The following is a 26,952-nucleotide window of genomic DNA, read 5'->3' on the forward strand; positions in this document are numbered from 1 at the left end:
AAAAACCCACTACCACTAAACTCTATAAGGTGGTTATTATTTTAGATGAGAAAACTGAAGTTCAGAGAGATGAAGTAACTTGTCCAAGGATATGGAGCTAAAAATGGTAGTTTGGGATTCAAACCCTGGTTATGTTACTCCAAGATCAGGGATTTTTAAAATATCAAAGCTGAAACATCCGAAAACCTAAAAGTGGAGTATAGGTATATACTCTTCCTATATATCCTTTAATGGTTATGGAGCTGCTAAAATAGTCTAATAAAAAAATAATCTCTTAACAGTTGACTACTTTCAGTCAAGAAAAAGAACAAGATTCACTGATTTCTACATTTTCCGATGAGAAACTTATGGAAAAATTAATCTACAATATTTTATGCATATTAATATAACAAATAAATACAGAAGAAATGAAAACACCCAATAGGGAAGGTATATGGATGATTTTCACTATAATTATGATAAAACACTCTGTACTTTTTTGATATCAGAAAAAGTGATAAATCCATGAACAAACCAATAAGAACCAAATAAGAGTATGAAAATAAAATAGAGCCAGGCAAGCTGTAAACATGCTCTGAGACTCCTAGTAGCCACAGCAAATAGGTAAACGTCCTCAGCCACAAGATTCATGAAGCCCACAACATAAAAACAAGTCAGCGGTTAAACATAAGTTTATCTAGTTCTGACACCTGAGAATATTCATTAACTCATTCCCAGAATTACCTATGAGTTATGACTACAGATTATAGATACCATCTCCAATAACATGGGTCTTATGTGGATTCTCAGAACAAACGAATGGCACGCCACCAAAACACTCACAGATTAATGCAAGTTTAAGAGGTACCAAGACAAGAGGAGTCAAATGAATAGCTCTCAGATATTCAAGAATAAATGTAAGAAGACAGCTGCTATGGTTTATTCCCATCCCACGACAAAACTGATCACTTTGAACCCAAGACCAGAGAAGTTTGATATCCTCTTATGAAAATAAAACTACGGGAAAGGCCAAGTTTTCCTTTATAAACTAGTTTGGCATCTGCTCTAATACCCAGGAAAATGGGTGAATAAGGCCCCAAAGTTTGATCTTAGATCTTGGTAACTGTCTTTCTTTATCCCTGAGGCCATACAAAGAAAAAAAGAAAAGAACGTTAAGGGAATATTCATTTTTAAGCAAGTTGCTTCCTGGCAGATATAAGCCATTTACATATCCAAGGTCCCCTGACAAATCGTTTTATTTTTAACTTTATCTTGAACCATCCACTCCTTCACAGATTAAATAAATTTTGGGACTATTCTACCAGAGTTGCTAATACAAAGAAGCATAGTTCTTCTATTCTCAAAATGCTGCATGGGGGATGCATTTATCCAACTCCTGCAGAAACTCTTCAAGTCATTTGGGTACAAATTAAAAAGAAAGGATGCTACATATAGGGGTACGAGAGTAAGAGGTACAAACTATTAGGTATAAAATAAGCTACAAGGGTATATTGTACAACATGGGTAATATAGCCAATATTTTATAATAACTATAAACGGAGCATAACCTTTAAAAATTGTGAATCACTATATTATACACTTGAAACCCATGTAATATTATACAGCAACCATACTTCAATTAAAAAAAAAGTATGCTAAATGCATCCCCCTTCTAAAAGGACTGTATTATTTATAGTCTTTCAGTGTCCATGCCTGCTCCTTTCCATATGCCTAACTCCTTACTCAGAAACTCTAAATCTCAAAAATTAAAACATACTATTTTGTGCTTTGTTTCTGTCCTTGCCATTTCTTAGTACCAGCTCCTCCCTTCTACCCTACGCCCCATCCAGAACCACACTTACCTCCTGTCTGAGTGATGACTTGTATGTCACTTGAAAGAGGACCATCTCCAATTGAGGTAAAAGCCAGGACTTTGACAGAATACGTTTTCTGGGGCACTAAGTTGCCAATAGTAGTGATTTGGCTGTCAGCTACATTGTGTTTCATCCAGTTGTTAACATGCTGAGTGGGGTCCATTGTATAATAAACTCGGTATCCTTGAATCTGTCCATTTGGCTCTTCGGGTTCCTTCCACTGTACCAAAATGGTGGTTGAACTCAACATCCGCGCCTGGACATCCCTGGGGGCACTGGACGGTGCTTGCTCTGAGGTCTGTGTCAGCACGGGCTCACTGGGAGGGCCCCGCCCGATGTTATTGACAGCAACAACCCTGAATTCATAATCTGAGTAGGGACTTAGTCCAGCAACACTGTAGCGTGTGGTCGCCACCCCATCAATTTCTTTGTAAGGTTCTTCAGAATTTTTAGGTTTATGCTGAATGATGTAGTAAGAGACAGGCTCAGGGTTCCCAGAGTCCCATGTCAGTGTGATGCTTGTAGCTGTGCTCTCAGTCACGACAGGAGTTCCTGGAGGTTTGGGTAAGGCTTACAGGGAGAAAAAAGAAAGACAGTGAATACCCATCACTTTTAAGAAATCACAAGAATCCATAAACTCTGCTATTAGAATGACAGAATTATGTACCTAGTACAGATTTAATTAGATGAAATCATAGCAAAGGACGGTTTTCTAAGTGGTCAGGAAGTACAGTAAGACATGCTTAGGTGACAAATCTCAGTTTACTGGAAGTGTATTATAGCATTGTATTTTGGGGCTTGTATCCAAATCCACCACTTATTAGTTATGAGATCCTGGATGTGTTGCTTAACTTCTCTTTGCTTTAGTTTTCTCATGTGAAAAATAGGCACAATTGTATTATTGGAATTGTACTATACAGTTGGGTAACTGTATTTCATGAGTTTACGGTGAAGATTAATGAGCCAATCCAGTAATGCTCTTAATATGTATCTGGCACCCTCAGAAAACAGCAGTTCCAATTATAACAATTATTATAACCACAAGCTTGGCCCATGAGACCCTTGCTTCAAAAAAATGATATAACTAAATGCCAATAAACATTGAAAAGAACAAAATTTTAGACATAAAATGAAATGGTATTAAATTGCTGTAAAAGAAGAGTATCCATTTTGTTTTCAAGACGTAAGACATAAGCAACATTACTATATATTTTTTAATAAATAATCTGACCAATAATTTTAAGGTAATAAAGAATAATAATTTCAAATCAATTTCAAATTCACGTTTTTTACTTAATATTCAAAATATGCTGAAGGAGCTAAATTAAAGTCTATTCACAAATCACTTTTTAAAGTATTTCATTTTATTGTCATAATATGTATTCTATATCCAACATCAGTAATATCAGATTACAGCTACATGACAAACACTTGAAATTAAATCTATATTTTAGAAATCTCGTTCATTCTTTTTAGCAGAAAAGCACAACTCAAAATGCTACTAATTAAGCGTACAAACCATCAACACTGGTGGCCTCACCTGGACAGTGATTCTGAAAGGTAGTGAGGTTAAGGAAGAAAGGAGAGTTTCACAAGCTGAAGTTTTAGACAAAACTCAGAAGGTAACACTCATGTAATCAGCTCCTTAGTCCTCCTCTTTTCCTTGTCAACTTAAAGGCAAAAAATACAACACTCCCTACAATGGTAACTTTTCAAGATTAGCAAACTTGTACTTAATTAGTGCTATACCCCCAATACCTAGAACACTGTCTAGTCCTGAGTAGGTTTTTAATAAGCACTGTGAACTGACTACCTGAATAAATGAGTTCTTTCTCTCTTTAAGGTGCTTTTTGTTTTGATTCACTTTTTGCTTTCAAGATCCACCCTTATGTTTGTGGTGGAGGGGGTATAGGGAAGGAGCAAGAGTCAGGAAAACAAAGAAACTGAACAAAATATTAGTTTAGTGTGACTCCTGCGTTTGAATTCTTGAGGGTCTTTAGTAAACCTTCAAATATTTAAAGCTGAAATGGTTAGTATGGGAAAGACGATTCAGTATTTGCAGATTACTCTAAGAACCATGGAATGATAATATTTGGCCAAGGGATTTTGTTCAAAATAATAATAGAAAGACATTTGTTTCAATATTCTGGCCTGATATTTTTCAAGGAAGTGTATGATCTGAATTTCCCCTAGATGTCTTTCTGTATTCTTAAGGCAAGTAGAAATATTGCTAATTAAAGATGTGTTTACTGATATTTAACAGATACTCTTAGTTTCGCTAAGTCACACTGATTATGCAGTACAGGTTTTGTATCTGTAATGTATGGAGAATACTATGCCTAATACCATAATAATATGCAATAAAACATTACTATTTTAAATGACTAAATGTTGAAAATGCCGTGTACCTTGTCTTATGTCACATTATTGATTTTATATGGTATACATTAGGTATATGCACTTGGTTGAAAATATGACACCGATTACAATGTGTGCTGCATTTTTTTAGGATCACACTTCCCAGAAGGGGAAGACAACTTGTTTCATTTTGCAATAGTTCCAGACATTTGCAGAAACCTAAAGTCACCCTCAGACTGACTCATTTTGTGCAAGTTTTCTAAAATTCTGTAAACACTGTATAAAAACAACTGGTACCCTCACACACTCACTTTTTACCCCCTTTGATTCAAAAGTAACCATGGAATATAGTACTTCGGTTATAGTCAGTACACTTATTTCAAGAAAAGAATATTTGTTGAGCACTTCGCTTACACGAGGTGAGAGCTAAAACAGAATATAATCACACTTGCATTTTGATTTTTTTTTTTTTTTTTTTTGCGGTACACGGGCCTCTCACTGCTGTGGCCTCCCCCGTTGCCGAGCACAGGCTCCAGATGCGCAGGCTCAGCAGCCATGGCTCACAGGCCCAGCCGCTCCGCGGCACATGGGATCTTCCCGGACCGGGGCACGAACCCGTGTCCCCTGCGTCAGCAGGCAGACTCACAACCACTGTGCCACCAGGGAAGCCCTGCATTTTGATTTTTAATGGTAGGGTCTATCAAGAATTTAAAGCATCTATTACTAGACTATGTCGACTTCAACTCTCTTTTTTTCCTCCCTTTGTCTTCTGGAATTTTGAGTATTTATTAACACTCACTTGGATTTCTTTGTCATGTGCCTCTTCTCAAGGTTCTTAATAAATATAAAACCTGTACACATCATTCCGACCATAACGGCTGACTATGTCGAGCATGCCTCATCCTGACCTGTTAGTGCCTGAGCCTGGCCTTTAGTTAAATATTTTGATGATTACCACGACTTAGGCTGTCAATACTTTTAAGAGAGAATCTGCCTACCTAGATATGTGTATCTTATGTGATACCACAGATATGACTGGACTATGATATCTGAAACACTGACCAATAAATTGATACATTTTAGAATTCCAAGGACAGACTTTGTAGAGGCATTAGTCAGCTGACTTGAGGGTACCCAGATCCTCCAAGCATGAACCACTGAGCATACCTTTGACAGTGATCTGGGCTATTGCTTCAATGACACCCAGTGTCGACATAGCAACACAGGTATAATTTGCTGACTGTCTTACATCATTCAGTTCTAGGACATTTCTTCCTATTGGCATATCATCTTCAGGTGTCAGATCTTCTGCCCCCAACATCCACTTCACATAAGGCATTGGTGACCCCACAGCGACACAGGTAATATTAACACTTCCACCTGGCATGATTTCGTGATTAGTGGGTGGGATAGAGAATCTTGGTGGGACACGGCGAACTGGAACAAAACACAAGGGAAGATGATAAAATATACAAGGCAAGAAAAAGCGGCTTGATTTAACACATGACATGCACTGTACAGACACAGTTAAACAGTTGAAACATATTGTGGACTGTCCAAAAACAAAACATGTAAAACTGTGAATAATACAGACCATACAAGTATGGTGTGTGTATACACAGAAAAATTTATTTAGTTTAGTCATTGATATCTTAGATACATTCATACAAAAGTTGATTCAGACCTACAAGGGCCCCACAAAAAAACTATCTACAAACTAACAATACACAAACATCATGCATAAGATAAACACAAAAACATATACATGCATGCATATAACAAGGATTCTATGTACGCATGTATATGCAGGAAGGGGGGCTGGAAGGTCACCAGCAGGTTTATCTTGAGTATCAAAACCAGCTTCAGTGCTGTGCTCTTCCAGGTGATGTGAATGTATGTGCGGGACCACACTGTCACATCCCAGTCCTGGGAAACATCATCTAGAGTACACTGAAAGTGCAATTTATTTGCTTTCAGACTCAGAATAGATGCAGCCTCAAGACCTCACACTAACACTGGAACAAACACAGAAATATATATACATATTGATTTACAGTCACAGAAGAAGAAACAAAGCCAATGCCAGTAGAGACACTGGATTGGGTCATGCAAGGCATGCACAAGGTGAAGTCTCAGGGCCGTGCTTAGGATGACGAGAGAATGGCTGGAATCCAAGAGTGCAGTAGCAGCAGAGGAAATAACAGGAATAGAACTAAACATGAAGGGAGGAGGGTTAAGTACGGTGATTGAGACAGCGATTTAGGGGAGGATAGGGTTGAAAGTAGGAAGATATTAGATGAAGCTAGGTTGTCAAAGGTAAGGATTGCAAATTCAGGAAGGGAGCTGAGTAGTTCACATTCAGGATTCCATTCAGTTCATATCTGTGGTAGAAAACAACATAGATGATGAAAACAAAAATCTAGTATGAGGCTTTTTATGCCTACATTCAAATAGAGTGACACTGGATCTAAACCACACAGTGGAACATGACACGAAGAGAATAAGTCATATTAAAGCAACACAACACGGAAAAAAAACAAGCAATTACAGTTCAGTGTTCCTGCTTCAGATAATCTGCATGTTTATGTGTGTTTAAGTACATGTGTCTTGGACAGGGTACAAGGAGAGGGTAAGAGACAAATAGGATTCGTCTTGGGCTTTTATTGGCAAAACATTACACCACGAGCATTTTACATTAAGGGCTAGTCATTAGGAGCATACCTTAAATATGGCTAATAAAGTGATTCTTAAAATTATAAATAAGTTAATAAACAAAACAACCTCATAACCCCAAGATAGTAAGTAAATAATTCTGTCTGTCAACTTTTTGGCTGTCCTTCAAGATGAGAGAAACCTCCGTGGATTTGAGAGGGCTTGCTGCAATGGCCTCACGGGTGAATGACAGGCAAAGGAGAAGTAAAGACAGAGCTAAGCATGCCTCCTGCAGCCACTTCACAGGTTACACAAAGCAGACAGGAGCTGGTGTAGACTCTGAGATGTCAAAGAACGTATCAAGGAAGATGGAGGAGAGTTTAGTCTTCATGCTTGGGGTTAGGGGAACAACTAGGAAAAGTCATTCTATGGGCAGCAGGCACCTTTGTGAGACAGAAATTAAAGGTGGGGCAGGAGACGGGAAGAGTGGGGCAGGAAGGAAAGCAGGAACACTGACCAAGTTCACTGGACCTGAGAGAGTTAAGTGTTACCCGTTACCATGCACCCAGGTTCATTCTCTCCCATCATGCACCACAGTTAGGTATCACCAGCAAGCACCGGAAGCCATGGCCAAGGGCATTCTCTGCTAGAACATACCATTAACCAAAAGAAGACCACAACGCAGCTACATTCATTTCATTTGTATTCTTTGTTATTGGTTTAATTAATAGTTTTGTAAGGTGGGTAAAAAGTAAAAAACACACCAACCTTCTCGCAGCTCTGAGGGATGTAGGGGGTTTGATGCAGAACACAATGAAATGAGGAAAGGAGAAAAACAAGGGAAACACAGAGAGAGTAAAAAGGCCATATCAAGGCTTTCAACTGCTACTTGAACATCTTTATTTGCTCTAGTTAATCCTTCCTATCTCACCTGAAAAAGTTAGCAATACTTCACAGACTAACATGGTATTAGAAACAATAGCTAGCATCATTTTGAAATTTTTCCATTGAAGAAGGTACACATGCCTCATGCAGCAAAGGAGGTCAGCATATTGAGAAAAAGGATCAAGGGGCTTTCAAAGAATTTGGAGAAGAAATGGTTTCTCTTCATATTCTCCCACCCCAGACACTCCAGAGAAAGGAGAGAAAAACATCCCCACGGAAACGAAATGATCTCCAACAAAAATTTCAAAATCAAGCCAGATATTTTCCTAAGGGAACCCATCCTCTTGTAACTTAAAGCCCTCGCTGTCTTTTTTATCTATTCCCACCCCCCACCCACGCCTTTTGTGGTTATGCACAGACATGGAGGGTAAGACTAAGAGCATTTTCACTGGACGATAAAACTACAAGAACTGGCTTTGAGAACTCCAGGGAAGAAGAAATACTTCTTCCTCGTGGAAATGAAAGGCACAACCATTCATAAGCTCAAAATTTAACCATTTCTATTACTTTATAAGAAAATATGGATGTATCCTCATTCATTCTTCTCCCAAGGACAACTGATATCATGTTTTAAAATACAATCACTGTTCACTGTTCTCTTTAATCAAGAGATTAAATTTTCAGAAAGAGAATAATTAAAAAAAAAACCTGTGTGTGTGTGTGTATATATATACACGCATAGACACATGCACGTGATGTGTTTATAAATAAGTATAAAAAGAAGGAAGACAATCCAGTTGTGCTACATGCATGTAGCACCTTTCTCATTTTTTCTTTTTTTAAAGTTAGCACCTTTCTCCTTACAGCTCTGCAGCAGAGGTCTTAAAGACATAAACACCTTTACGCTTGGCGTTGCACAGAGAACTGATTAGTAGCACACCAAGCAATTATTTCAGAGTTTGATAAGGAAACAGAAGAGTAACAGCAACAGAAAAAAAGAAGGAAAAGAAGAAAACCTCCAACCAATGCAAAGCACAGTTCAATCAATGCACTTAAAATAGAAATCAAGATGTAAAAATGCAAATATACTTACAAACTTCAATCCATAGGATAGATGTTACTCAAAAGTTGTCAATTTTTTCCTTAACCATGTAATTAAAATGTTTCATTTTCTACCCACTAAAATGTTTCAGCTACTGCCACTATTAGCACATCGGCTCACTAAATCCTGACATAGTCACACAGACCCTGTGGGTATCTCAACTCCCCCTGAGCCTGAATGAAGACACGATACCAGGGTTACGTCATTCCTACCTCTGACATATAAATTGGCAGGGGCAGAATAGCGAGTGCCCGCGCTGTTGGTGGCAACACACTCATATTTTCCTTGGTCAGATTCTTCACTCTGTTCGATCTGAAGGGCTCCTGTATGGATATAAAATATATTGCCAAAGAGATGGTCAGAGAAGGCTTTTTCGGTGCGGCAAGCTAAACCTCTTAACAATATGAAAAGCCCTGCACAGGAAGATCCGCTCAACGTCGATTCAATCTCTTGCTAAGGTGCACAGACAGAAAATGATGCGATGAGAAAAACATATAGAGATTATTTTTTTTAAATTTTTTACATCATCAATGCTAGCATAAAAAAAAACAATATCTCTTTTCCCAAGCAAGTATTCTAGTCATAATTAACACGCTTATTTCCTAGACTAATAAAATGAAGATGGGTGAGACTGCTTCAAGGAAGTATGGCTTTTAAATCAAACAAAAGATTAATTTTTGGTTTTGTTTTGTTTCATTTTGGTAACAAAAGTGGCGCAAAAGAGAGGTACACTCAAAAAAAACCAGGCCGGGTTTTCAAGAAAGTCTTCTGCTGAAGAAAGCCAAAAATACGCAGCAAGCACAAAAAAGGCTGCATGAAGCAAAAAAATTAAAATTAGTTATTATATATCATGAAAATATTACTTAAAGAAACAAAACTCCCTTAAGACATGCAGATTTTTAAGAAAAGAAAGACCAGTTTGCCACGACTTACAATCATTTATTATGTTTGCTGAAAAACAAAGAGTACTTGAATTAGAAGGTTTTTTTAAAAACTTAAAAAGCATGGCCTATGCCAGCCCGGAGGGCCAACCAACCACTGCTTGAGGACCTCGAGACGGATCCCCTAAGACACCCATCAAAATCCACCAGTGGGATTAGCAGTGTGGTGTCACAAAACCCCAAGAAAAATACAAAACAAGAATTATAAAAGAAATGCACACTGAGTCAAAGTCTAAAAAACCAGCAATCCACATACCACCAAGAATACTCAGCACCTTTTGTCTCCAGAGCCTGAAGGACAGAAGATCGAAAAATCCAGAAGCGAGTAATCCAAGAAAAAAAGAAGTGGGGGGGAAAAAGCATTGCTGTCAGGTTGTAGGCGAGTGTGATCAGGTGGAAAGGGGAGTCATTCTTTGACTTTTAGGACAGTAAGAGAAAAAAGAATCGAAGAACAAAAGCAAAAACCTTTTGAAAGATAAAGACAAAAAGCAGGTGTTCCAGGCTGTCTTCTGCATGTCTGCCACTGTTCTCCAGACCATCTTGACTTTGGTCCAGAACAAGAACAGCTAAGGAAGAAAAAAAATGATTTTTTTTTTTCTCCAGTTGGACACAAAAAAAAAAAAAAGAAAAAGTATAAAAAAAAAAACGGACAAAGGAAGAAGAAGAAAAGGAAAAAAATAGGGACAGCTGGGACGCTGTGACTGGTCTGTGGTCTAAAGACCTGGATATGCTTTCTTTGAAGCATATCACAACTTAAAGAATCATTTTCATAAAGAAAGAAATGAACAAAACAAAGAGAAAAAGAAAAAAAGAAAAGAAAAATTCACAAGATGAGAGTCGCCAATCATAACCAAACAGTACAAAGGAAAAATATAACATTGATGGACATTATTGTAATGATTTTGAAAACAGGACAAATATGAGAGTGATGAAAGGACAGAAAGAATGAGTAAGATCATTCTGTGAACGTTAGTTCAGCACTCTTACCTCTTATTGGTGTACCACCTGGGTGGATAATATGAATGCAAATAAGATTAGAAAGAAGAAGCATTAGTACGAGAAGAAGGAGGCTAGGGCTGGGGAGAAGAATTAAATTAGATTTACAGAATTAAATAAGGTCTTAAAAGAAACTTGAATTACTATACTGGTAAAACAGGAATATATTAGATAGTATTATTAGATCATAAAAGCAAGTTGCATTATACCACAGAGGGCAAAGACCACAATAGGCAGCATTGCCTTTCTCAGAGAAGCAACTGAGTTCTTAGGTCTGGGGTCATATAGGGTTAGAATTATATCTTATAAGCCTCATAGTCTTATAAAAAAAAAAGAACTAAACAATATTTTTAAAGACATAGTTGAGGAAAATACTGGCTAATCTATTTAAGTATATATATAGATATGCATATATATATACTGTTATAGGAAATACTAAAGAATAACTAGAAACAAACACTGTTCACTGGATATATCTTATGCTACTTACTATGCTACATTTGTGTGATATAACTTGTGTTCTATTTTATTTCTACACAGTGTTCTTACGATAACAGTTCCGTGGATGTGTGTGTGTGTGCGCCACTAAGGAAATCTGGTGCCTACACTGACAGTTAGTAAAATGCATGCCATGCATTTTATTAATAATAATAATAATAATAATCTGAATATGGAAATTAGTGGGGGGTGAAGTGCGCTTCAGAACTAAGCACTTACCAATAGATTCTGGAGATTTAAATACGGAGAGAAGAAAGACAGCATAAAAATATTATTATATTCCTCATAATTTGGTACAAATTTTTCAGAGTTAAAGCTTTATATACTAAATCATCTATGTTACATGTGAATAATTAATTCTTTATTTACAATAACAGAATGCTAATCTACACAATTCTGCTGACAACAAGCAAAAGAGGCAGTTAACAAGACGCTTTAACATCACAGGACAGGTCAAAAGCTGAGAATTCTGGGAAGACAGGCAGTTAAACAACTTAGAATTCTGTATCAATATTACTACCAATGCCAATGCCAAAGTAAACAGCTTACTAGTACACATCCCTGTGAAATTACCTAGGGACAGGCTCTAAAACTTAACAAATTTAGAATTATCTCTACTTTTAATCTAAAGAGAGCAAAGGAATAAACTTGGGATGGGGATGGAAGAGGGAGAAAGGGCAATGGGCAGCGAGAAGGAGAGAGGGGGGAGAGGGATGGGGGAGGGGGGAGGGAGGGAGAGGGGGAGGGAGGGAGGGAGGGAGGGGGGAGAGGGGGAGAAGGGGGGGGGAGAGAGAGAGAGAGAGAGAGTGAGTGAGAGTGAGAGAGAGAGAGAGAGAGAGAGAGAGAGAGAGAGAGAGAGAGAGAGAGAGAGAGAGAGAGCGCGCGGCAGAAGCTGGAGTCTACACCAAAAGCAGACTTCTGTAGATTCAGTCACTGGAGGGTTCAAAAATCTTTGATGAGGACGCACACTACTGTGGCTAATGTGTAGAAAATACTCACTCATAATAATATTATAATAATATTAATAAAAATCCCCTCCTTTCATTGGTACTTTGTGAAGGACTTTATAAAAAAAATACATCTGGTTACTCATGAGATAACACTTCTGTGTTTTATGTATTAGTGAAAAGAAAGTAGATGTGCCCGAACTTACTAAACTTTGGTAGTTTGATGAGTTCAAATGCAGATAAGAGAGAGAAAACACACTTTAATAAAACTGAATCATTTTAGCATTGAATATGAACATTTTTGGGTTTTAATGGATATAACCATTGGAACTCCTTGCAAGTTCTGAATGAAGTCCAATGTTGAAATAAATTTGTTTCAAAAGAAAACAGAGAAATAAGAAAGAAAGAGGAGAAAATGGATCCATCAAATACTGCGGAAGAGCAGTAAATTAAAAAATTATCAAAAATGCAGTCACAGCACTGAGCAATGTGGATTAAACAGAAGCTGCAAAACACAGAGGAGAAGACAGACAGACTCTGAAACGGGCTATGACATCACAAACGTGGACAACACATTAAATAACAGAGAAAGAGAAGAGGGAGAAAAATCAATACCTAAAAGTTAAAAATAAATAAAATAAAAATAAAGAGAGAGAAAACTAAAAAGAAAAATTAAAATTCTCTAGGAGCTTGTGGAAACAGTAACAAGACCCTACCTGATCGTAACTGCTTAATACGGCCATTGTTGTTGCTTGTGTCGACAGGTAAGAAATCTTTGAACCAAGTGATTTCTGGATCCGGATTCCCACTGGCTGCACAAAGCATGGTGGCAGTGCGTGTACGCTCAACCACCTTCAACTGTGGGCCCATGTCAATGGTAGGGAAGCCCCTGGGAATTTGATCCTCTGCAAGACAAAAGGTGATACAAACATGTTATCAAGTCAGATACCCAAGATTCAAGAGATATTGACCATTAACCTCTCCCATTAACCTATCATTTCTTGAGAAGCTAACACAAACTAGGTAGCATTGCACTGTTACATTAAGGAACGTTGTTCCTGGCCAGAAGAGTGCACAGTCTAAGAGGCCAACAGCCTAACAAAGAGCTCAGACATGTGTGATAAAAACCACGACCAAGGAATGGATCAAGTTCTCTGGGCGCAGAGAAGGAGAAGTCACTCTACAGTATGTGTCTGATGAGGTCAGTGAGCACCAAGAGGAAGCTGTGAAATGAGCCTTTAGGAACAAGTTGAGTTGGCCAGAAAGAAAGGAACGTCAGAAGTACAGGCACTGAGAAGAAAACGTTTCCTTGAGGGAAAACCATTGATCCAAAAGAGCTAGCTTTACGAGGACATGGTGAACAAGCAGGTTAGCTGGACCAAGCTATCTGTATTTGAATCTGTTATGTTTTTCTTTTAACTTTTAGGTAAAACTCTGTATATTTTTTCACCCAAGCACAGGTTCAACCTGAATGAATTCCTTTGTAGAGAGTTTCAATTAGGCAGAAAAGTACCTGAAAGTCTCCCTTACAAAAGAAGAAAAGAACAAAAGCAACTCAAAAATGCAACACAGAAGCATACATACATTCCTTAGGGTAAGAGAATACTTTCTTCCATTCCAAAGGCCTACACCATTTTCAGTCATTAAAAAGTTGAAACTCCTAAATTTTGAATCTTCAACTCATCCAAAGTTCATTTCTCACTATCCCACATCAAAATTGCCCCAGATCTTAGATCTTGAGAAATTAAAGTCCTCCTAAGTCCCTCAAGCATGACTACGTTGATACCCTGCATGGCCAGCTCTTTCAGTTAGCATTAGAAAGGTATATTATTCTATTCAAGGATTGAAGGAATTTTAGTTATATGGGTGAGAATTATCTAAATTAGAACTTGGGTGTTTGTTTGAAGACTATTATGAAACATTTTGACGTCCAGTTGGGCCTGGTGTTAATGTAATCAACATTCCAACATTCCCTCATGACCTCTGACGAATTGTCATCAGCCACCAATTCCAAAATGACTCTAAAGCAGAACCAGTGAGCAAAACAGAAACCAGCAGGTGTGGTACCTGGCTTCTACTTGGATGTCTCCCACAATTTCTGGTATGATTCTCTGAGTCTTGCTAAAGATGCACAATTTCAAGGGAAAAGGTCACATTTTGATGACTCCACTGCATTGTTGACCAAATCTATGTGTTCTCCACTCTCTCTATACTTACAGGGTAAACTCAAATCTCCTAAATCTGGCTAGCGAAGTCTTTTAAAATCAGGACCCATTTTTCTCAGCCTCTCATGGATGACCTCCCTCATAGGAAACATTTCTTCTGCCCACAATGAAATTCTCACCATTCCCCAGACAAATCATATCCGACGAGTACACTGTCTGTGTCTCTAGAAAGCCACACAACCAAAATCACCTTCTTTATAAAACTTTTCAAAACTCTCTCCAACAGACTTCATCTTCTCCTCCTCATATCAACTGCAGTAGTAAGTACCTAAATCCACTGTCTTGTATTTTTTAATTCTCATCAGTTTATCCTTCTGTAATACAAATTTCTCCATGCCTCGCTTGCATCCAAATCCCCTGCCATCAAGTTAGTCTGGGCTGACAGATTTTGAGAGAACTCCAGTGATTTCTAAGCCTAAATATGAATATATCACAGTGATTAAAAAGTTTCCTACTACACAAAGTATAAAACTACTCACGGTAGAGAGTTCATCAGAGGAATAGTTCAGAACTAGAGAGAGAGATTTGGAATGTGAATAGTAAAAGAATGTCAAAATACTACCAAAGATTAAAGCTCCCAAGAAAGGGAAGATATCCTGAACATTAAATCCAGGCTTCTGTAAGAGAAAATCAAGGCGCTAATAGGGAAAAGTAGACTCTGGTTCTCCCAAGGGAGATTTATGAAAAGTCCAAAAGAAGTTGCTGGAGCAGTTGGGTTTGCCACATGGATTCACCAGAGGATATTTTCCTGTCCCACCAGCTAATTACAGCCAGAGACTAAAAAGATAGTTAACTTCGATGAGCTACATTTTACTTAAGTTGAAAGATGTGGCTCTTTTGAGGAAGCAGTAGTAATACTTTCCATTTATTTGAATGCTTACAGGCTGCCAACCAAGCCTAGGTCTACGGTGGACAAGTGTCAGAAACAGTGGTTAAGAATGGAATTTCAAGATGATTTTTCAAGGCTCCAAGGGAAGGTTAAAAATTACAAGTCAGATAAAGAGCATTTTGCAAATTGGGCTATGCTAATTTTAATACTCTATTCCACTTGAATTTCATCAGACTTTTTTTTTTAAATGGCTTTAAAGCTTTAGTCAATGTGTTTACATCTAAAGCTTAGTTTTAATGTTATTTGGGCAAATAAAAAAATAAAGCAAAAAGCTCAATAGCCATTGTACCACACACATTATATTATTAAATATCTCACTCACCAGCTATTGACCCAGAATGCTTCAAAGAATAAAAATAATTTATCTCAAGTGCCCCAAAATCAACTGCACTGCCTTAGACACCTAGAAATCAGTTTTTAAAAAAGCTCTTATATTTTGTTGTTGTTAATTTCCATATTGAAAGCAATTAACTTCAGTTAATAAAAAAATCACCTTGGGATTCCTGAGCTGTTTCTGTCTTTCCCAGGATATTGAGTCACTCCTGTGGCATCTAACTACTAGTTACATCCACATGCATAAACACTGCTCTACTAGTCATTACTTTTCTTCTACAAGTTCATCTCTCTGAAGAACCATGCCAATATTCTATACCTATCAGTGGCAAATGTCAAAGACTTGAGATTGTTGAGCCACTTACTAAAGGCTCTTACCAAAGAAATTTAGAATTAATAACCATTTATAAGAAATGAAGACCTCACCTTGGGGAGAGCTGACAAAATTGACTTGTGCCCTATGGAAAGCAGTCTAATACATTTGCATGACCTTTCTTTTCCTTCTTAGCTCATAAAGAACACTCCAGAGCCCCATTTCCATATACACAAGTGTACAACAAAGGTAATCTTTCTCGCATACTAATCAGACAAAGGATGTAAAGAGAGCTCCTTTCTTATTTTTAATAAGGGTAATTAAATTCTATCCATCCCCCCCTTTGCACAGAAACTCTTTTAATGCACTTTCTTCATTAAATTTTCATGAGAAACACCACAATGTAACAGATTCAAATAGCCAGTGCTGTTACACATTGACAGTTGCGGCTTGTTTCCAATTTGACTGTCAGGTATTTGGCAATAAAACTCAGTATTCAACATAAAATGAACTGTAGAAATAATGAAATTTCTAATTGGTATGCTTATCTCAGCGGGCGTAGTTTAGAAGACATTAATTGCTTTTTTTTCACCTCTACATTTATTGGTGATTTATATAAAACTGCCTTGGCCATTTGATAACATCAATTTTGACAGCTCATCAAATGTACAGTACCAGGAACTTGAGGAAAAAAAAAAAAATCAATACCCTTTATATGTTAACCACACAAACTTTTACAGGAAAATACAGAAGCAAAAATTAACAAATTATCTTAATGTTAGTAGCTTTAAACTTTTTACACAAGTGAAAAGAAAAGCATTTTGTCCTATTCTTTAATGTGTTCATTAAGCTTTAAAATGCCTTACTTATTACTGTTCCATATTAATATTCAATCAAGCAGGATTAGCTACTAATTCATCAACAATTTAAATCAGACTTGACCTTCACAAAGCCATTTGGTCCGTCATTTTGAGAGGCCATTAAAGGGCAGATTACTACATACTTGTGCGTAGTGAATCGTAGAAGTCATACATATTTTGTTTGGAATGGCAGCTATAATAAGACCTGGAAATATAGCACATTCCTTGAACCTGTTTGGGGTCTTAATAAAACATGCTGATATGAAACTTTCAGTTCCATTAAGGAAAGAGAATAATGAACCTCAGCATTTTTCAAAGTCAACTTCCCATTGCTGTAAAACTTTTGTTAATAACCCCTAACCTCTCCAGGACTTAAAGGAATGTATAGGGAATATAGCCCGACTTTGTTTTGTAGGGAGTTACGCTTTAGATATCTGTGAATGATAAAGTAATAGCTTTTGCATAATTTGCTCAAACTACTTTCATTGTTCAACCATAAACAATTTTAGTGATGCTTTACTTTTGCTCCAATTCCACAAAACTCAACCTCTCTCATTTGATAGCAAACACAAAACTAAATTGCCTACTAAGTCCACAGCCTCCTTCCAAAGTGGCCCTAAGCAGTTCCTCTTGCCTAATCTTGCTAGGATTCAGTGAGTTCAATCAGACAGGTGCTTTGACTCTAGTCCCAAAAGATTTAAAGAAGTTTTCAATAAAGGACCATTTGTCATGATGCCACATTTCCAATTTTTTAGATTTATAGCAAATATGTTTATGAAGAAAAATCACGTCAATTATATCAACAGTATGCTCTTCCAAAAGAATTATTAAAAGACGTGAATCTGGAGAAAGAGGTAAGCTTTTTTAAATTTTTTTTCTCCTTGGAGAACTCATCCCTCTGAACCACCTTCCTGAGGACCAAACAGTTCATAGTGGCTCCTCTTTAAAAGCTTTCAAAAGCTCACAGAGGGCAGGGCTATATGTTACTTCCTTTTTAACCATTACCGTATTCAATAAACACTTGCAATTAGACATATTTAGGAAATTTGGGCAACCATTTCTGCATTTATTCATGTGACATCTCTGAATTCCTACTGGGCTTATTTAATGGCATCTTTTTAAACTTAATTTAATTCTATTCTATTCTATCCTATCCTATTCATATTTTTGGCTGTATTGCATGGTCTGTAGGATCTTACTTCCCTGACCAGGGATCGAACCTGTGCCCCCTGAAGTGGAAGCGCGGATTCCCAACCACAGGACCACCAGGGAAGTGAAGTCCTAACAGCATCTTTTTAAACAGTTAATCATTCTTTAATTGTCCTGTGGCTATAGATTGGGTCTCCCCAATTTAAATATAAGTCTAAGAGGCAAAACTATCTTTTACAGTGTCTTAAGTAGTATTAAACTTATAAATTCACAAAAATACTTGTTAATGATGGCTTTCTTCATTTTTATAGTCACAGGTTTTATTTAATTAGCAAACGACTTTCATCATTTGGGATGTGCAATTTATGCTTGGCTCTTTCTTTAACTGAGTGCAGTTGCTACACTAGAAACACACAACTCAGTTCCTGCTTTCTTAATTTTACAGGAAGCCTTCCCTCATATACTGGTTGTAAGTTCCTACAAGTCAAAATGGCAACCACATAACAAAACCTTAAGTGTGAACACAATGAAACTTAAAAGAACACAATGGAATATGTACCTCTACTCTGCTATCCTATCTTTAGAATAATGGGATTGTTGATGTTCAAACTAATGATAACATCTAAGTGAATCACTCAGTTGCATGTTGAGTCAACATTCTGGGTCTTCTTTCTGCCAGGAGCAAAGATTTCTGCCAGGAGCAGAAATTTCTCAGTGGCTGCATATCTTGAAGCTTTAGGCATTCATGATGTAATCTTACAGAAGCACAACTAACATTTTTTTTTTCATTTTTGAAGGATGAAAGAATTGCATAAGGGAAGTTTTTCTTAACATAAGTCAAATATTAGATGGATAGTATGAAGAATATTTTCTTAAATAAAGTAGTATACCCCTTAAAATATGTTGAAAGGCATGCTTACCTGTTAGAGATACAATACTACCTAAGACAGTAAAAGTCCTCTTGAAAAATGTAAATATATTGGTCTTAAGATGGTCAATAAGAAAGTATCTTCATATTTATGAAAGTTGCATTACAATAAAAGAAAAAGACCTTTTAAACTACTAGTTTAAACAAATCTACTGGGGGACTTCCTGGTGGCGAAGTGGTTAAGAATCCGCCTGCCAATGCAGGGGACACGGGTTGGATCCTCGGTCGGGGAGGATCCCACATGCCGCAGAGCAACTAAGGCCGTGTGCCACAAGTACTGAGCCTGCACTCTAGAGCCCCCAAGCCACAACTACTGAAGCCCGCGTGCCCTAGAGCTCGTGCACAGCAACGAAGAGTAGCCCCGCTCTCCGCAACTAGAGAAAGCCCACGTGCAGCAATAAAGACCCAATGCAGCCAAAACTTAAAAAAAAAAAAAAAAAAAATCTGGACAGGGTGAGATGGGGGTCAGGGGCGGGAGGGAGGTCCAAGAGGGAGGGGATATGGGTATACATGTGGCTGATTTGCTTCGCTGTACAGCAGAAGCTAACACGACATTGTAAAGCAATTATACTGCAAAAAAAAAAATCTACTGGACTGTTAATAGATGGACTGTCAATAGATCATCACTCATTCTACAGATATTTACTGAAAGCCTTCTTTGTGCCAAGACTGGGCCAGGCCCTGGGTATGAAGTAATCTAGAGAATCTCTATATTGCTGTGATTTAATTGTATCTGTAGGATAATTAGATTCTTTGGGAGTAAAAATAGTACCCAGCCCATAGATGGAGGATTGAATGGGATAATGCATTCAATGTGCCTGGTGCAGCCTGGCACTAGTGCCTGGCATCTAGTAAAATATTAGCATATATGTACTTACTCTATCCCAAGCTCCCACAAAAGATTTAAATAGAACAGAGGCAAGTGACTCTAAGGCTTGATATAACAAGAGCTGCAGCAATAAACTGTAAATGGGAGAAATATTCTACGGGAATCATAAAGAAACAGGGATTATACAGAAATGCAAGTGAATTTAGAGGGTAGTATATGTGCCAAGTAACCTCTTAAAAGCTAGTAAAAGCCCTCATTTCTCACTCTGAACAAGATTTTAGGCTTTTGATTAATCAACAACACAAACAGCACAAATAAAACAGAGCATATTGTCATCCAATTTGTTCCCCCAAACAAAAAATAACGCTAAATATCTGGGACAGCAAAGCTTTGTTGTGAATGACTGAAAACACTGAAACCATTTGAGACTTATTAGGGTCGCTTGAGGTAGGCAAGGGTGGTATAATAATTACCATTTTCTGTAGACACAAAGACTCAGCAAAATTGTTACTTGGTCTCAGTCATACATACAGCAGAAAATTCTTTTAAATCTTTTAACTCTAGATTTGGTGTATTTTTACTTCAACATGTTCCCTCTATGCCAATTGCTGTTCTTTGAATAAATATTCATCATAAACACTGATAGAACTCTTTTTTTTTTTTTTTTTTTATGCGTTACGCGGGCCTCTCACTGTTGTGGCCTCTCCCGTTGCGGAGGACAGGCTCCGGACGCGCAGGCTCAGCGGCCATGGCTCACGGGCCCAGCCGCTCCGCGGCATGTGGGATCTTCCCAGACCGGGGCACGAACCCGTGTCCCCTGCATCGGCAGGCGGACTCTCAACCACTGCGCCACCAGGGAAGCCCCAACACTGATAGAACTCTTAATCGGAGTCAACTCATAATGGAAGACACAACAAAAATTATTCTAAATACTTGGTCATCTTTTATTTTTTAAGCAGAAAGGACTAAAGTTTCATGGGATGTAATAATAATTTTAAAACTTTTACATAACAAAAAGATTCATCCTTTAATATGTATCAACTGACTTCTCATTTTTTTGCACAGTTTCCAGGTAGGACAGAATTCTGCCATGTATGTTAGCCAATAAAATGTGGATGAGAAATGGAATTATGAAAAGGATGATAAATATCAAATAATTTCCCTAAGGAGCTCAAGTTCAGCCTGTGCCTATGTCTTTAACCCTTCTGTAATTTCTAATTCATTATCTAGGAAGGGCTATAAGTGGCAGGACTTCTGCTTTGAGCAGACACCCAAAGACAGTACACAGACCTGAGAAGCAGACAGAAGTAGATTCAGCATATCAGCCCTATAACCTGACACCGCACAGGGGTCTCCTCTGTAATACGGGACCAATAATGACTACCCCAAATGGCTTTGTCTGGGAAAGGAGACAGATCTGTGTCTCAGAGGCTGGAAGGCTAAGGGGTTAGTAGTTGGAGTATTTGCTACTTTGTTGAACAGCAAATGAGTTTTCAAGTCATTATCTTTCAGAATAAACCACGCTATCAGGCTACAAACAAGAACCGTTTCTTTCCAGAATACAATCCCTGAAGAGGGGAAAAAAAACATTTATTATTCTTTTCTTAAAGAACACAGTGTAAATAAAGCTTTTATTTTCACCATTCCATATGGCAGCAGGGTATAATTTGTACTGTTTTGACATCATGACCGTATTATTCAAAATCAATCTTCCTGCAGGTGAATTGAATAAGGGGCTGAAAACAGAAAAGTAAAAGGGAAAGAAAGAAAAGTCAAATCAACATTTTCTAGCAAAGTTAGGTTCCTGGGCCATTATCAAAATGATATGCATATGAATGAAACTGAACAAATATATATAAAGTGGTTTCTATTTCTAAGTCAGAGGCTATTCTAAGTCAAAAAGAAAACGTCGAAAGCAGGAGGAAACCGCCAGTTAATAAATGATATTCCAGATGAAATGATAAATATAAGGTCTGGCCCCCCAAAATAATTACGAACGAGATGCGAAGAATTTTTAGTCCAAGATCCTCTTTGCAAGTTATTATGTACAGATGGGTATGCTTGTCTTAATATGGCCATAAGTCAATCAGAGAAGCTTTTATTTCAGACTGGATTAAGGTATCTCTTAAGGGCAGTTACTGGGTATAAGGGTCTCCGAAGATTTCTCATAAAATTATGCCATACAAGAATAGGAAATTAGACATTGATAAGCTGATAGGAGTCTCATCAGCAGCTACTAAATATTCAGCATACTAACCAGCAACCCACAGAGTATTCCAGAGCAAAAAAGCTCCATTTTCTGAAATAGTCTTCACATATGGAGGAGGTTGTAAGGCATTCTTGGCACAGAGTAAAGCAAATTTATTTAGAAGCCATGTATGCAATTATCCTATAAATCGCAAAGTAATGTGTACTGTCTGTGTAGCAGAACACAAACTCATTGAGATTAAATTATCATTAGTATGAATGTGGTAGCTGCCATTTCACATGGCATTATGTTAACCCCCATTGTTGTTAGCGTTTGGCCTTAGCAAATGATCATACTCTTTGTGATCTAAAATTCACTGAGGGGTGGGGGAGGGGATGAGGTCTATTAATACTTGGATATCTAAGTACATATTTAGAGATCAGGGTTATGCATTTATCCTTGGGAATAAATAACTCACTAAAAATCCAATAACATCCATTTTCACAAAGCTCACTGCTTTCTATTAATTTATTTTTACTAACAAGCTGGTGTCATGATACTTATCCCATACATTGTCCAAATTTTTCCCTATTTTGTATATTAACCACTTTACATAAATTACTATTTAAATCATACCATGAAGTTTTTTAAGAAAAAAAAAGGAAAAACGCATAATAGAGCTAAGGTTCAAGAATTTAATTACCGTTCTTCTTTGTTTGTTTGTTTTTAGAAAGGGACAAAGAATAGTAAACATGGAAAGAGAACTGGATTTGGCTCCTGCCTCCATTATTTGCTGGCTTTGTAACAGGAATTCTAGTGAGCTCAAAACAAATAAAGCCAAGGAAAACATTCATCCTGGCTGCCTCCCTGTATCGTGGTGAATGTAAATAAAAATCAATAAAATGTTTATGTGATCAAATTTTTCATCAATAAGAAAACTAGAATGAACCATGTGGTTTTGGACTGGACTTGGAGGTACTGGTATGAGCTCATGGTTTTAAAAATATACATATTGATATAGAAATCAATGTAATTGTAAATGAGTGTGCATATACACACATACATACACTCCTTATATAAGCTTACTTAAACACATCTTCCCTAGCTGTGTGACTCGAGAGAAGCTAGGAGCAGCCATACCCAATAGAAATGGCCATACCTAGTATCTAGGTCTTGGTTTCTAAATATGACTCTCTAGTGAGAAGAAACAGAGCTCCTTGGAGAAACGACCAATTCTACCCAGCACTGGGACAAGGAAAGTACAAGATGTACCTGGAATATGTGTAGTACATGGAAGTACTCAAAGAATGACAGGGGCATGTTCAAAGGTCAAAGGAGCTTGAAGGGGTTCTCATTAGCCAAATGTGGGACCATCTGAATAATAACAACAAAAAATAATGAAGAGAAAACAATATCACCACATTATAAAACATTAAATAAGATAAAAAGACATGAGTCTATACTGCTATAAAAGAATAAATTGAAAAGTTTCAGCAAGAATGGTGTATTGGCATAGTCTCTAAGTAACTCCTGCCATGAATTGATTAAATATAAAGGAAAAGAATAACTCTATGACAGAGAAGCCCCACAGAAACAGCCTTGATCAAGATACCGACATTAACAATATCAATGATGGGATAAATCAAACTCGTGCTGAAAATAACATAGCATCACTTCTATGATATTTGCTATAGACTAAATGTCTGTGCTCCTCCAAAATCCGTTATGTTTAATCCTAGCACCCAATGTGATGGTATTTAGAGGTGGGGCCTTTGGGATGTGATTAGGTTATGAGGGCACAGCCTGTATGAATGGGATTAATGCCCCTCTAAAAGAGGCCCCAGAGACATCTCTGTCCCCTCCATGTGAGGACACAGAGTAAAGAAGATGCTCTATGAGCTGGGAAGTGGGCTCTCATCAGACACAGAACTATGAGAAATAAATATCTGTTGTTCATAAGTCACCCAGTATATGGTATTTTGTTATAGCAGTCTGAACGAACTAAGATGATATTACTGCCAAAGATCCATAATCTAAATATGATCATGAGTAAACATCAGCAAAACCCCAAATAAGAACATTTTATGAAATAACAGCCTTATCTTCGAAACTATCAAGACTAGGAATGTCAAAGGAAGGCTGAGGAACTCTTGCAGATTGACAAAGGCAAAGTGTAACTTTGAAGTAAAGCCTTTGAAGACATTTAGAGAAATGTGAATAGGGACAGTTGATGAAACCTAAATGGGACAATGCTGAAATGTAGTATGAGGTGAATGGGGTCTGAGAATTACATGGTTATGATACATCAATGTTTACTTCCTGATGTGGATGGTTGAAACTACAGAATGTCCTTGTCTGGAGGAAATACAGGTACCCAAGGGTCGCAGGTATCATGTCGGCAATGTACAAATAATTCAGGTAAAATAAGTTCTCTGTGTTTTTAGTTTCCATTTTTTATACAATTGAGATGGTTTCAAATTTTAAAATCATGTAAGTAAATTATTATATTACTTTATGTTACTTAAATGAGATTTTATAAGTCTTTAGATTATCTTATTAATATCTTAGTTGTGCAAGATTTATTCCCAAAGCTTCTGCATAGCTGCATGTCGCAGGCATTTTTGTTCCAACTCTGAAAAATATTCCTAAATATGTACTCATTAGAGGCCCCCTTGAATACAGATTAACTAAATGACATTTCAACTGTTATCAAATTTATAACAATAATAATAGCAAAAAACTTTTAGATCTGAAAATATGTAAATTCCTATAAAATTAAGACTTAGAAATATTTAATTATCAACCAAATGAACAAAATTTGGTAATAATTCAAGAGTAAGGCTCAAGCTCATGAAAAAAAAATGTAGAGAAATCAATACTCTAAAGTAAAAATTTCAGTTATGATTTTTGTTTAGAGAAGTGAAAATGTGAAGTGGACAGATGCTTTATCAATTTTCTTCCCAAATGTCTGAGAAAGTTTAAGATAGAAGATGAGCTTTTTGGTAAGTTTCCTTCCAACTAAAATATTGTCAACTTGACTTAAACCCCAGAATTGCTTCAGAAATACAAGAGTTGTTTCTTAAGCCACGCTTTTGAAATTTTTCAGAAATCTATCTTCCCCCTTCTCTCTACCTGTTCACAGTTCTCCCCTTGGACCTACAACACAGTAAAGACAAATGTTTGTCATCCTGTTGTCTTTAACGATTTATGGGAATGGGGGCAAGAGAAGCAAGCACAAAAATAACATGATTCAGATAAGTCTAAATACATTTTCCGAAGAGAACATTTCACCACTTAACTCCACTCGGTAGCATTTCTCATAGTTTTGAATGGCTGCTATTTATCTGAAGGGAGAAGACAGATTCTGCAAACAGAGGTAATGGCAGTTTTATTTGGTGGGGTATTGTGGAAAAAAAAAAATATATATATGGTGTTTCACTGTAAAGAATGAAAACTACAAGAGCACGTGAATAAACCTTTAACAGAACTTGTGTTTCAAGAATGTATTATATATCTATGGAGGAAGTCTCCCCCCAGATAGAAATAATTTTCTATTTCTATGTCAAAAGTGAGCCTGAATTTAACAGCAAAGAATTACCAAGAAGAACTACTTACATTTGTCAGTCTTAAGTCTTTGGACTCACAACCTGTCAATACATGAAAAGTGCCCAAAGAAATATAACTATGTTTTCCTTTTTTTCAATTTTTGAGCTTTTCTCTCTCTTGATATAAACTTACCAAATAAAGTAATACTATATCTAAATGCAAACATAGGATACACAATTATTCAATAATTTTGAAATATCAAAAATAATACACTGCTACTCAGTGGAAGCTCAGACATCTGGAAACTAACCAAATAGAAGAAAAACTATCAAAAATGGACAAAATCACCACCAAAAAGTACATGAATGTAATCTCATAGTCTTTGCTCCTAGAAGAGCTATCAGGCTTCCATATATAAAATTCTGAAGGCTTGACTTTCTTCAATAGAGGTTAAACTCAGCAAATTAGAAAAAGGGTTACAGGCAAAGCTGATGAGCTACATACATCTGAGGCACCTATGTAACAGCACATGTCCCTGGAGGTTGGACTCTTTTCTTCACCAGTATAGGTGCCCCGGGGTGGAGCACAGCACGGAGCACAAAGTAACTGTATCTGCCAAATGAGTAGTGACCCATATTTACCTTCAGGAACTGACGGAAGGGGCTGGTATATTAAGCCATTTGCTTCCCTACCTGCTTTGTCTCAGGGTGAAGGCGAGAAAGGACTGTGTCTGCCTACACACGTGAGCTCAGCACCCTCACTATCAATGTGGCAGGCGCTCCCTGGGCATCAGTCTAGAATGGGATGGAGATACCCATAGATTTGCCTCAGTTTTCCCCACCAACAACTCAATCCCTGCAAACTGAAGACAGCTGAGCATGCCAGGGGAGTTTCTCTCTAGCCAGAGAAGAAACTCACTAAGTATCAGAGTATGACAGTGAATGCCTTTGAATAAAAGGTAAAGTAATTTGAGTTGTACTCCTATGAAGACATGCCATTAAGACTCGCTTTAAAAATAACTCATAGTTGTTGCATTTCAATATGCTACACGCCAATTAAATAGATACAAGTTTCCAATGACAAGATACTCACTAGTGATACAATAAATCTTTTTCTTACATACTGAAAACAACCCAGAGTTGTTCATTTTCATTTAGTTGCAAGAGACTGACATATTGTTATAAATTTAGGCAACATACAATCTCTAATTCCTTAACAAAGTGACAGCAACTTGACAAGTGAAAAAGTTATCGCAGCCTTGAATTCACTGGCATAGAAATCCAACCTATCCTGCAGTTCTTCCCACAGCACAAGTGGATGGTTTTATGTTTACTGCAAGATGAACGCTCTTTCAATTGCTTAGTGATAATGCCTGAGGCTGCTGAGCAAATAATGTGTGTGCATTTACTAAAGGAAGTGAGAACTGTATTTCACCCACTGATCCCTAAAATACCCAGTGT

The 26,952-nt window shown here is 37.3% G+C and overlaps 1 protein-coding gene across 1 annotated transcript in view; it reads right to left on the minus strand.

The window, feature by feature from the left end:
* PTPRD (protein tyrosine phosphatase receptor type D) overlaps window positions 1-26,952 on the minus strand; it is a 527,692-nt gene that overhangs the window by 190,173 nt on the left and 310,567 nt on the right. The window contains 4 exon segments of the mRNA XM_032635461.1: window positions 1,842-2,423; window positions 5,379-5,648; window positions 9,063-9,173; window positions 12,949-13,137. Coding sequence (XP_032491352.1) covers window positions 1,842-2,423; window positions 5,379-5,648; window positions 9,063-9,173; window positions 12,949-13,137 — 1,152 coding nt within the window.

Source organism: Phocoena sinus, chromosome 6 (genome assembly GCF_008692025.1).
Source record: "Phocoena sinus isolate mPhoSin1 chromosome 6, mPhoSin1.pri, whole genome shotgun sequence".
Taxonomy (NCBI): Eukaryota; Metazoa; Chordata; class Mammalia; order Artiodactyla; family Phocoenidae; genus Phocoena; species Phocoena sinus.